Source organism: Sarcophilus harrisii, chromosome 3, assembly GCF_902635505.1.
Source record: "Sarcophilus harrisii chromosome 3, mSarHar1.11, whole genome shotgun sequence".
NCBI lineage: Eukaryota > Metazoa > Chordata > Mammalia > Dasyuromorphia > Dasyuridae > Sarcophilus > Sarcophilus harrisii.
In genome coordinates, this window is record NC_045428.1 from 234,887,556 (window position 1) to 234,900,596 (window position 13,041).

Genomic DNA, 13,041 nt, shown 5'->3' on the forward strand with positions numbered 1-13,041 from the left:
TGCTAAATGAACCTATGACTCAGATATAAAAAGTGTGAACACAAATTAAGAGAAGAAAGAAATGTTTTTTGAATTACTTTTATGAAGCAGGAAAGGTTTGTGACCAAACAAAAGGAAGAGAGATAAATATAGATGATAAAATGGCAAATCTTACTTAAAATTGAAAAGTTTTTGCACAAATCTATATAGTTAAAATTAGAAGTAAAAGTTGAGAGGAAAAGTCTTTTTAGCAAGTTTTTCTGATAAAGGTCTGATATCCAAGATCTATATATTAATAATTCATATATGAATGATAGCCATTCACTAACAGATAAATAATGAAAAGATATTAACAGATTTCTTAAATAGAGATCCAAGTTTTTATTAGCCATATTAGAAAAAGTTTCAAATCATTGATCATTTTAAAAGAAGAAATAAGTCCAATTCTAAGAATAAAAAAATGACATGTTTCGGAAGAACTATATGAAGATAGGCATTGTAACCCAGTTGATACAGAAGTAAATTGGTCCAGCCATTTTGGAAAGCAATTTGGAATGAATTCCAGTCACAAAATTGTACATATAATGTAATACTTATAGGCCTACACCCCAGAAAGATCAAAGAAAGAAGAAAAGAACTCCTAATACACAAAAATATTCATTGTGGCAAATAAGTGAATACAAAGGGAACACCCATGAATTAGAAGATAGCTGGAAATTTTATAGTATACAATTGTAATGGAATATGATTGCATTATTGTTAAAAAAATACATATATATGTTCCAGATTACCTGGAAAAACATATGAACTGATGCAGAATAAAATTTAAAACAACTTATATACTAACAGTACTGTAAAGAAAAACAAACAACTTTGAAAGACTTAAGGCTCTGATAAGAAATGACCAGCCATGGTTCTACAGTACTAGTAGTGAATCATATTATCTATCTCCAGACAGAGAGGTGAATAATACAAGGTGTATACTAAGACATATGGCTTTTGATATCAAATATTTGAATGAATTTTGATTTATTATGCTAATTTTTATAAATACTGAAATTTTTTTTCATGAGACAACATTTGAAGATACAGAGGAAAACTAGAGAAACTACTATTATGCAAAAGGGAACTGAAGCAATTTTTAAAAATGCATTGGAAAGAACAGAATTTCAGAAGAAAACAAAATAGGTCAACTTTGAAAATATCACACTGAATTAAGTACATTTTTTAAAAAAGAAAGTATCCGTAGAGAAAAAGATGTACTTTTGATATATATTTTTCTTGTTCTATTTTATATATGTTTTGGAGTATTTATTTATAAAATATTTTGGAAATCCAGAATGAAAATTTTAAGCTCATAATATTTATGATAAATGAGAAAATATAAAAAGTAGATGCTGTTACACAAGCATATGTTATAATCACAGTAATATTAGGAAATCATTCATTAGTTTAATAAGGAAAAATAATATCAATAAAAATGATTCTGAACTCATTTTTGGCTCTTATAAATTTTATAAAGTAAAGTTACTCAGTAGAAATTTTTTAGTTTGAGAAAAAAAATTATTTCATTACTATAATGCAACTTCTGAATGGAATATTTAGAAAGCTTTTAAGAAGGATCTTCACACTGCCTGTGTACAGTATTAAGATTAAAAACATGCAGAAATATATTTACAACTGGAGACAGTAAGGATGAAAAGTGTTAACTAAAAACACAATGAAAGCTTTTCATTTTTATATTCTAATATTCCAATTTTCCCCATTCCATTCACTGGATAATGCATAATATATAACGATTCTTTTACTTTGCTTTGATTTTTTTAAATAGTTCTCACTAATTATGTAAACAGACTTATTCAGTAACAATACCAAAGTTATACTTTAGATCTTTCCTTAAAGTGACCTGATTTAAGATGTCTATAATGTGTTGCATTCAAAAATGAGGCAAGCCAAAAAGAAATAGACATAGAACATGACCCATTGGAACTTACTTATCTGTTGTCTTGTATTGTTCCCTCCTCCCCCATTAAAAGACAATAAATTCCATGAAACCAAAAGTTTGTTTGGTTTTTTTTTTTAATTTCTCTACTTTTCTAACATCTAACACAGTGTCTGGTACATGGGAGAATCTTAATAAATGTTGTTGAGTAAATGAAAGCCAATTCCTTAAAAGAAAATCTTTTGACCATTAAAAAAAAAAAAAAAAGTAGCCATCATCTTTTTAGAAAAACAAAAAACAAACAAATAAAAACCCTGGAAATGTTGCTGTATTCTACATCACAATATTTTGATTATTAGAAACTTTAACATTACTTTATCAATTAAGGCCATGAAATTTTAAGTGATTTATCCAAAGTACTATAACTTTAGTAAAGAGACAAGAAAGCAATTTAGGTTTGCTAATTCCACAGCAAAAAGTGATGTCAAAGCACAATACTATCACAACCTAAGCAAATTTCTACAGTTTAGTTGGCCAGGGTCCAATTAATAGTCTGTGATAAAAAAAAAAAAAAAAAAAAAAAATTTAAACTATGAAAAAACAATATATTTTCTCTCTGGAAGATATGTAAGATAAATATATGTAAACTGCCTTGCAAATCTTACTGTACTATATAACTATTAGTCATTTCCAGAAATTTAAGGGAAAGATGAACTGAGAGATTTCGCCTTTGTTTTAAACCAAAAATTTGTCATTCTGCATTTAGATTCTATTTGAAACTCCTATCCCACTTGTTAATTTTTGAGATTTTTTTATATATGTATGTGTATCTGTGTATGTAACAAAAATATATTGTGTATAATGATAGAAATAGAAACAAAGAATGAAGAAACAACAATAACAAAAAAAAAAAAAAAAAAAGTCAGTCAAAATCTCATGCCATAATCTTTTACAAGATCTAGTGGACTTCTAGGGCTTTGTGTAAATCCTGTATGTATGCATGTATGGAACATGTATATGTAAAGGCAAATAATGAAGATTGAAGGACTTGTGATCCACACTGATGATATTCTTCAAATTCTCTTTTTTTGCAAGTATTTTTTTCATCCATAGCTAATTCATGAGAGAGTCCATCCTCAGCAGTGGGGATGTACTGTAAGAAAGGAAGCTCAAGATCTTTATTCCCCAAATCTGCTATTTTAACTCATTCTCAGCCCCAGAAGAAACATTAGTATTTTTAAAGTACCCTTCATTTTTCTGTACTTTAAAGACACTCAATTCTAAAAAGTCATTCAGTATATCTTCACTTTTAATTAGCAAAAAGTGATATGCTAATGACACGTTAGGTTAAAAGTTTGACTTTAATAGGCTATTTAACCCTTTGATCCAGCAATATCACACTTAGATCTGTATTCCAAAGAGATCATTGGAAAAGGAAAATGAACTACATGTACCAAAATATTTATAGCAGTTTTTTTGTGGTGGAAATCGAAGGGATACCCATCAGTTGGGGAACGGCTGAACAAATTGTGATATATGAATGTAATGGAAAACTCTTGTGTTATAAGAAATGAACAGCAGCCAGATTAAAAAACTCAAAAGACTTGCATGAACAGATGTAGAACAAAATGAGCAGAATCAGAACATTGTAACAATACAGAAGAATAACAGCAACACTGTGCAATGATCAACAATGACCCACTTAGCTCCTTCTCAACAATACAATATTCCAAGACAATTCCAAAAGATTCATGATGGAAACTACATCCAGAAAAATAATTGATGGAATCTAATGCAGATTGAAACATACTATTTTCACTTACTTCATTTTTTCATGTTTTGTTTTCTTTTTGTAAACTACAAATTTTTTTGTGCATACTGTTTCTTCTTTCAACATGTGATTAATATGGAAATAGGTCTTATATGATTGCATATATATATATCAAATTGCCTACCATCTTAGGGAAGAAGGGAGAAAAATTGGAACTCAAAATTTTATATAAACAATGTAAAAGAATTATCTTTACATGAAATAGGAAAAAAGAAAATACTATTTTTTTTTAAAAAGAAAAGATTATTTATGTTCATCCATGGCTTCAGATTACACCCCTAATTCTTGTCAGTCAAATTTTGTGTAATGCCATTAGACCAAAAAAGTTAACTAAATAAAAGATTGTGGGTGGTTGACTAAAAAGAGATTCTTACCATTATTTTTTGGGGGAAAAAAAGTCACATACTGCTGTTTATCTATAGCCCTGCATGCTACATGGTTGTTAGCAATTTAACAAGTCTCACAAGTATTTAAATTTTCTATTAAAATAATTCCCCTAAATGAACTTTATTCCAAATTTGGAATCAAAATACTAGTACAATTTCACTCTTGTATGAAAAATAAGTCCATTCAATAGCTAAGGCAGTTTACTCACTTTCAAATCCTATGTTAGGGAGAAAAAACCTATTACCACATGTGTATTTGACAATACTATCAAAAGGAATTAGTGCGTAAACAGAAAAGAAATTTACATCTGCAAGAATTTGACATGGTTTTAACTTTAGACAGCTGTACAAGGTAGATCAAACTCGTGTACCACAATAACACAACAGCTTTAAAAGTAGTGCAAACCAAAATTACAGAGAAAGAAATAACTACTGAGAGCCCCTTCTTTCCCAATTCTAATCAACTGTAGAAAAACAATGGATCTGGAGTCAGAAGATCTTATCCTTACAACCAATACTTCACTAACAATTAAGACTTTTGATTAGTCACTTGACTTCTCTAAAGATTGTTTATTCATGGAAGAAATATCTCACTTGCCTGATACATTTTTGTGAGGATCAACTGAGAATATGTAGAAAGTGTCTTTTAACCAGAAATTAGTAGTAATATAAAGGACAAAAATAACTTTCTCTAACATGTTTAAGATAAATATAAAGATTAAAAGATTCTTGCTCACTTCAAAGCATGTCTGATTCCAATGATAGCGTAACACCATTGACATTGGAAAAAGGAAGCGTAACACCATTGACGTTGGAAAAAGGATTGGATTATCAGTCAGAAGCCTCAATTTAAATTGGGACATGTGACAATGGGCAAGTCATTTCAAGGTTTTAATGGTACTGATTTTTATAATTCTTTTCCTATCTACTCTTTCAGTCTCTTCCTCTGTCATGTCTACTAATATTAGATATGACGAAAGACTATGTCATGTCTTAGGCAATCTTTCTTTTTTTGCTTTATTTTTTTCTACAAATTGATCTCATTAACTTCCAAAGGATCATTTTTTCCATGGAGATTATTCTCAGATTTTTATATTCATGCCTAGTGTCTCTCATCAGCTTCAAGTCTCCATCACCAACTGTCTTTTGAATATGCTCAATTTCTCACTTTTACCCTCCATATAGCCAATCTATTGCCAAATCTTGTCATTTCTACCTTCACACCATCTCTTGCATCTGTCTCCTTGCCATTCACATAGACACTGCTCTAGTGCAGGCCCTCATTACTTCTTACCCTGGACTATTACAATAGCCCTCTCATCAGTCTCTCTGCCTTCTATCAAGTCTCTCCCACTCCAACTCATGCTCCCTTCATCCCACTCAATAAGCTTTAGTGGCAAGATTAAATATAAATTCCTCTGTTCAGCTTTTATAGTTGTTCATCATCTGGCACTTCTAACATTTCTAGATTTTTTTCACTTTACTCTCTTTCCAGGAAGTCTACAATCCAGTGACATTATTTAATGCTCTTTGCACATGGCAGTCCAACTTCTATCTCTGGACCTTTCTTTATACTGAGACCATCCCCCATGTTTGGAATACTGTCTCCATATCCAAATTTACCTGACTTCTTTCTTCAAGGTTCAGATCAAGTCCTATCTTCTGCAGGTTTTTTTTCTTGCCAACTCCCAACTCCTAGTACTTTCTATTCTCAAATTACCTTCCAACTCCTCTGTATATGTTTTATTTATATCTAGTTGTTTAAATGATGTCTTACCCATCAAAATGAGTTCCTTTAAGACATAGATTGTTTTTGTCTTAATCTGAAACTTTGTTTTGAACTTTGATCCTAACATAGTGCTTGGAACATAATAAATGCTTAATAAATGCTTATTGACTCACTTCATCTCTATTTATAGAATTTAAATCTCTCCAAAAATGAAAGGTTAGCTTATACCAGCTGAAGTTCCTTCTAGTTTTGTAACTATAATCCTAAAACAATGTCAAGCACCTGACATAATGTCAGAACCATATGCATTAACACTGATAGTACATTGATGTCAATATGAATGACAAAATATATCTTACCCTAATCCAAATTACAGCAATAAATAATTAAATTCTATGGCCCCAAAAGATCTCTCTTGCCCTTGAAGGGATTAAAATCAAGATACATAGGGATGAACAAACTAAATGTTGTTTTCTATATATGTATTTTTAATGTGAAAATGGTTTCTTATTTTTTTTTAAATCAAAGTGTCACACTCCAATTAGTAAAATGTCTGACATAACAAAGACTTAATCTTCAAATATCTCACATTTACAGTTAATTTTTAAAAAAATCAATTGAATTATTCAGATTGATATCAATCAGATATTTACTTAAGAAGCACATTTCTAAGTTACAATTAATATCTAGTTGCTAACAATTTTGGAAGTATTTGTGTTTTATATTCACTTAAAAACTAAGTTTTTATGAATTAACCTATCAATACCAAAAAAATAAATAACAATCACAATAAACTGATAATAATTAACACTATATACATCTATCAATAAAACAGATAAAAGCATTTTAGGAAAATTACAAAGCTCTCACTTGTTGACCATCTTGATAGCTGTCTATATTTAATGTCTGTGTAGCCATCATGGTTAATGAAGCTTTTATTACAAGGCATCAAATCATCTTAAATCAAAAGCAATTGTATTCTGGAAAAAAAAAAAAGCACAAAGATATTAGTTAATGGTGATTTTAGAAATCCTTTCCTAATCCCCACCCATATACCACACAATTTAAAAACTAATGTACTTTATTTGTCAGTAGAAATTTAGGAGACCAGCTTTAAAAACATTCTTAAAGCCAATGACTTGCAATTTACTTATAGAATAACTTTCTATAGAATCAGACTTCTATATCTGTATTATTTTGTTGTATTTCTAGGGAGGCTGATATTACTGCAAAGTACTATGAATAGTTTAACTGTTACTACTCAGAGAGGCTATTAAAATGTTTAATTCCTGTGGGAAATTCTGCCACCTTTGGCAGAAAAATAGAAAGCACTTAAAAAAAATGTTACTATCAATTATCCATTAATATATAACTTTTTACTCAGAATGTCCCCAAACTCCAACTAAATCTTATGCATCAACTAGCTATTTTGTATACTTCCATTTATTTACTAAGTTTGTACACATTTATCAATTTTCTATTCTTGTGCCTTCTTCATTTTATTTGTCATTATCAAAAATTTATAAATCCCTCAGTACATAAGTAAGGATGAAGAGTTTGGCTAGTGATCAAGTGAACAAGATGGTAGACTAGATACTTTTATTAGATCTCACTAATTCTCAAAACTCAACCTAAAAGAAATTATACATTTGGTGAAGCAATTATTGGACAAAGAGAATCCCAAGAAGGCAAAATTCTTGTAAATGAACAAAGAAGAAACATCAATCCTAAAAATGCTCAGTATCACTCTCCCAGCATACATAATCCCAGGAGGGAAATTTCAACCAAGAAAAACTTACCTGCAGGCTTCTATGATTTGCCTACATTGGGTTGTCTTCTCTTACACAGACCTTACTATGACATGCAAACTCATAACCCACAACAAATGGCAGATTCTGAGTCTGCCCACCCATGAGGGAGGGTAATAATGGAATATGCTGCCTTCTGCCTGGCATAGTCCTTGTAGCCCCCCCCGCCCAATCATGACAAAGAGGCAAATGCCAATTTTCCCCAGTAAAAAAATGAAATGATGAAAGCCAAGAGATGAAATGGGGCAAAGGAGAGCCAACATTGGAGGCCACACTGAACCTGAAGAAAAGGGGCCTGGAGTTAGTTTTAAGTCCCCAAAGGCTGTTCAGAGCAGGGGTCAACTTAATTATCTCATCAATTTCCATGATTTCATTGGTCATTTTTATACAGATGATTCCCAGATAAATCCTATTCTTACTTAACTACTGACCCCATCACCAGCTGCCTTATGAGTGTTGTAAGTTAGATATTCCATGGGCATTTCAAACACATTCCCAAATAAAACTGTCTTCCCCAGATTGTCCTTTCTTAATTCATCTATTACTGTCAAAAGTACCTGCATGTACCTGGTTCATAGGCTCAAATCAAGAAGCATACTCAATTCCCAACCCTCTCTCACCACTCATATCCAAACCATAGTCACATTCTGTCATTTCTTCCACCATACCATCTCCAGTGTCTGTCTCCTTGCCATTTACATAGCCACTGTTCTAGTTCAGGCACTCATTGCTTTTCCTTTGGACTACTTCAATAGCCTTCTGGTCAGTTTACATAATATCCCACTCAATAATCTCTAGGATTAAATATAAATTCCTCTGTCTAGCAATTAAAATCTGACCCTTCTGACATTTCCAGACTTGGTTCACCTCCAGAACTCTACTGTCTACACAATCTGAGACTCCTTGGATGTGGTACTCCCAATTTTCATCTTTGAATCTTTGCACTGGAGTTGTTCCTCATGCCTGGAATGTTCTTTCTCCTAAGCTCAACATCCAATATTTCTGACTTCTTTTCTCAAGACTCAGATCAAATCCTCTCTTCTGCAGGACGCCTTTCCTCTTCAAATTCCAGCTCTCCTCTAGTCTTGGATTACCTTTCACCTTCTTTGTGTATATAGCTAGTTGTTTAAATGAACTTTCTTTCACAACACAACATTCTCACTCTTTTTGTGGTTGTGTTTACATTTGTGGTTGGTTGTTTGCATTTTTTCTTACTAATATTCTTTCCTTTTTGATTTTATTTTTCTTATGCAAGATAATTGTATAAATATATTTACACATGTTGGATTTAACATATATTTTAACATGTATAACACATTGGATTGCTTGCCATCTGGGGAGGAGGTGAGGAAGGGAAAATCTGGAACACAAAGTTATGCAAGGGTCAATGTTGAAAAATTATCCGTCCATGTTTTGAAAATAAAAAGCTTTAATTTTTTAGAAAAAGAGCTTTCTTGGGACATGGATTATCTTTGCCTTTCTTCATTTGCATTTTGGTCTTAACACAGTGCCTGGGAGATAGAGTGTTTAACAAATGCCTCTTGATCTATTTTATCTTGCTCTCTAGAACTTAAATTTCCCATAAAAGAAAAAGGTGGTCTATAGCAGTCAATAAGCATTTATTAATCAATTACTATGTGCCTAGCACTATGCTAAGGACTGGGGATACAAAGAAAGAACAAATAACAGTGTCTGCTTTTAAGGAGCTCATGATATAATGAGGGAGATAATTTGCAAACAACTATGAAAAATCAAGCCAAATACAAAATAAATTGGAATCTTATTGTTTGTCCTTCATTCTTGAACAGGACGATGACATCAGGGAGGTAATGCCATGAAACGCAAATGAATTGGATTTAAGTGAGGGAGGGCTGTGCAGTCTCACCAAAACAAAGCTGTCCCCAGCCTTACTTTCTAAGGACAACTGGAGATGGCTCTGAAATTAAAAATAACCAATAGATGAAAGATATTATAAGTAAGAGAAACTGGAAAAGGGTTCTTGCAGTGGAATTTCAGCTAGGACTTGAAAGGGAAAGAGGAGGCAAAGATGAGGAGAGAGATGATTTCAGGCATGGGAGACAGCCTATGAAAATGCCAGAGCTATGAAATAGAATGTTTTGATCAAAGAAGAGCAAAAGGGCCACATTGGATGGAAGAATAGGAAGGGAAGGGGGAGTTAGGAGAAGATGTCAGAAGGCTAGCAAAGTAGGGGAGGTATTAGTTAGGTTGTGAAGGACTTTGAACAGCACAGATTTCATATTTGATCCTGAAGATAACAAGGAGACAATAACAGTCTACTGAGTGGGGCTTGACATAATTGGACCTGCAATTTAGAAAAATAACTTTTGCAGCCCAATGAGGGACAGACTGGAATGTGAAGACTTGTGGCAGACAGACCAACCAGTAACTATTGCTGCTGTTCAGGAGTGAGAAGATAAGGGTCTGTAGCAGAAGACACAGATACTGTCAGCCTAAGGTTCCTTTTAGTTTTATATCTATGTTCCTATAATTCACTGTCAAGAACATAAGATACAATATCAGGTCCATAAGCATTAATACTGATGCAATTTTGATGCCAATATCAATGACAATATCTGAATCTTACTTTAATGCAGACTGCAACAGAAAATACATTTCCTAGTACCCAAAGCACCTGGTTTAATAAATACTTGTTAACTAACTGACCAAGGCCAGTGAAACCTGACATCAGCTGAGAAAGCTGAGGCAATGTTGCAGTCTAAAGTCAGGTGTACAATCAACAGCAAAGGAGGAAGCATCAAAAAGTGAGTGAAACAGATATACAGAAAAAAAAAAAAAAAAAAAGCTGAAACATCAAAGATTTCAAAAGGAAGAAAATTCAATAAAACTCAAGATTCAAATAAATCAACAGAGAGGATCCTAAAACTAAAAGGAAAATGAAGTCTAGAAGCTTTCTTTAAAAATGTTCTAAGACAGAAGAACATCAACCAGTATCTGATGAAACACACAATCCTTTAGAATCTCAAGGAAGGATAGCAACAAGAAACAAAGAAAACAACACAAAAGAGAATTGAAAATTATAAGAAATTTGGAAGGAACAAAGGTTGGAACTTAACAAAAAAAATTAAATCCATGGTGTGAATTTTTTGCAAAAAAACTAACAGAAAATAAAATGTTTTCTCCATTTCTTTGCAGCAATTTTTCTGATAACGTTCTCATTTCTAAGACATATAGGGAACTAATTTAAATTATGGGAATGACTTTTATTCTATATAAATATAGAATAAGTTATAGAATAAATAAATATAAATAATAAAAGTCATTCCCAATAAAAGTCATTCCCCAACTGAAAAATGGTCAGTGGATATGAATAGGGAATTTTCAGAGGAAGAAATCCAAGTTATTCTTAGCCACATTTTTTAAATGCTCTAAAAACATTTAATGATTAGAGAAATGCCAATTAAAATAACTCTGAGGTTCTACCTTACATTTATCAGATTGTCTAAGGTGACCAAAAAAAAAAAAAAAAAAAAAAAAAAAAAGGAAAACAAGAAATTAATACACGATGCTTAAAAAACTGTGACCTGGTCCAGTCATTCTAGAAAGCAAATGAGAATTATACTCCTAAAGTTATTACATTGAGAATATCCTTTGACTCAGCTATACTGCTATTAGTCTATAATCCCAGCCCAAAGAGATGAAAGATATGTATAAAATATATATAGCATCTCTTTTCATTTTGGCAAAGAACTAGAAACTGAGAAAGTGTTCCTAAATTGGGAAACAGCTCAACAAATAACAATATTAGTGGTATATGTGATGGAATGATACTAGGCTGTAAGAACTAATGATGGGAATGGCTTCAAGGAAACCTAGGAAAACTTGTATAAATGAAAGCAAAATTAAGTATGCAGAAGCCGGAGAACAATGTATACAACAACAACAAATAATGAGAGACAACTATGAAAGACTTAGGAATTCTGAACACAATTCCAAAAGACTTATGAAACGTTCTATCCACCTCCAACAAAAGAGGTACTTACTTCAGTGTACAATGAAGTTTTTTGGTTTTTTTTTTTTTTGGTAGAAATGCTAATGAAACAATTTATTTTGCTTAACTATATACATTTATAAGGGATTTTGGCTGTTAATTTTCTCAATGGGTAGAATAGGAAGAAATTAAAAGAAAAGAACCTGATATTGAAAATAAAATTAAATAAAAAAATAAAGATGAGGAAACAGAAAAAAAAAAAAAGTCAAGCTACTGACCTCAAAGACAGGATCCATGAAACAACTTAAAGATAGTAAGCTTCGCAGAAGAATATGACTACTCAAAACAAAACAAAAAAACCCAAAAAACAAAATCTAACCACCATTATACAGTGTAAAATACAGTAAATGTACTAAGAACTTTGGAATAAAAAAAAAAATAGGCCCTAAGAATGAGAAAGTAGGGAGCAGCTTGGTGGTGAAGTTGATAGAGCACCAACCCTGAAATCAGGAGAATCTGAGTTCTAAGAAACTTGTATTCTAACCAAGAATTCAAGTGGAAACTCAAGCTCATTTGTTAAGGACCATGCCTAGGTGAAGGAGCAGGTCAATTCTCCAAGAGCCTTCACAGCTGTGGATCATAACATCTGAAGGAGTTGCAAGGCAGCCTTTACTGACACAGGTGTTGCAGACAGGGAATTAAATAAATTGGAGGCAGAGAAAAGAGGAGAGAGGTCAGACAATGCAATGGCCTCTCAGTCAGAGAGATCAAAGAACGCAACTGCCCCTCAGTTTCCTTTCAGGGGTCCTCAAACTTTTTAAATAGGGGGCCAGTTCATTATCCCTCAGACTGTTGGAGGGCTGGACTATAGTAAAAACAAAAACTTTGTTTTGTGGGCCTTTAAACAAAGAAACTTCATAGCTCTGGGTGAGGGGGATAATCGATCTCAGCTGCTGCATCCGGCCCGCAGTCGTAGTTTGAGAACCCCTGCCTTATATCATCATCATCCCCTCATATGAAGAGATCCATTCTACAGGTCTGACTTAGACCTTCAGCAGCCACTGGCAGGTGGCTCCCGTATCACAACACCCATTGCCTTAAGAAACGTTAGTTCCATGAGGACTGCAAAAAAAGATGAAGGAAATAATAAACCAAAAATCAAAGAATAAAATTTCAGGATAGAAGAAGAGAATTAATAGTAAAACAAGTAAATAAACCCCCAAAAAGGAAGTCTTCTTAGGAAATAAAGCATAAATCATTTTTTAAAAAATTGAAGGGGATGAAAGGAAAAATGAATTATTCACTTAACTAAAAGGAGGAAAAGTTTAAAAAAAAAAAAAAGGAAAACAACTACACAAAAGGAGGTAAATGAAATTTAAGAAAATAATTGATGCCC

At 32.3% G+C, this 13,041-nt stretch overlaps 1 protein-coding gene across 2 annotated transcripts in view; it reads right to left on the minus strand.

Moving 5' to 3' along the window:
* PKNOX1 (PBX/knotted 1 homeobox 1) overlaps positions 1–13,041 on the minus strand; it is a 156,727-nt gene that overhangs the window by 81,745 nt on the left and 61,941 nt on the right. For both annotated transcript variants that reach the window (XM_023498863.2, XM_003763382.4), the window contains exon 3: positions 6,738–6,847. Coding sequence is in view for 1 of the 2 variants with exons in the window: in XM_003763382.4 (XP_003763430.2) it covers positions 6,738–6,788 (51 nt within the window). In the remaining variant the exon portion in view is untranslated. The remainder of the gene's footprint in view (positions 1–6,737; positions 6,848–13,041) is intronic.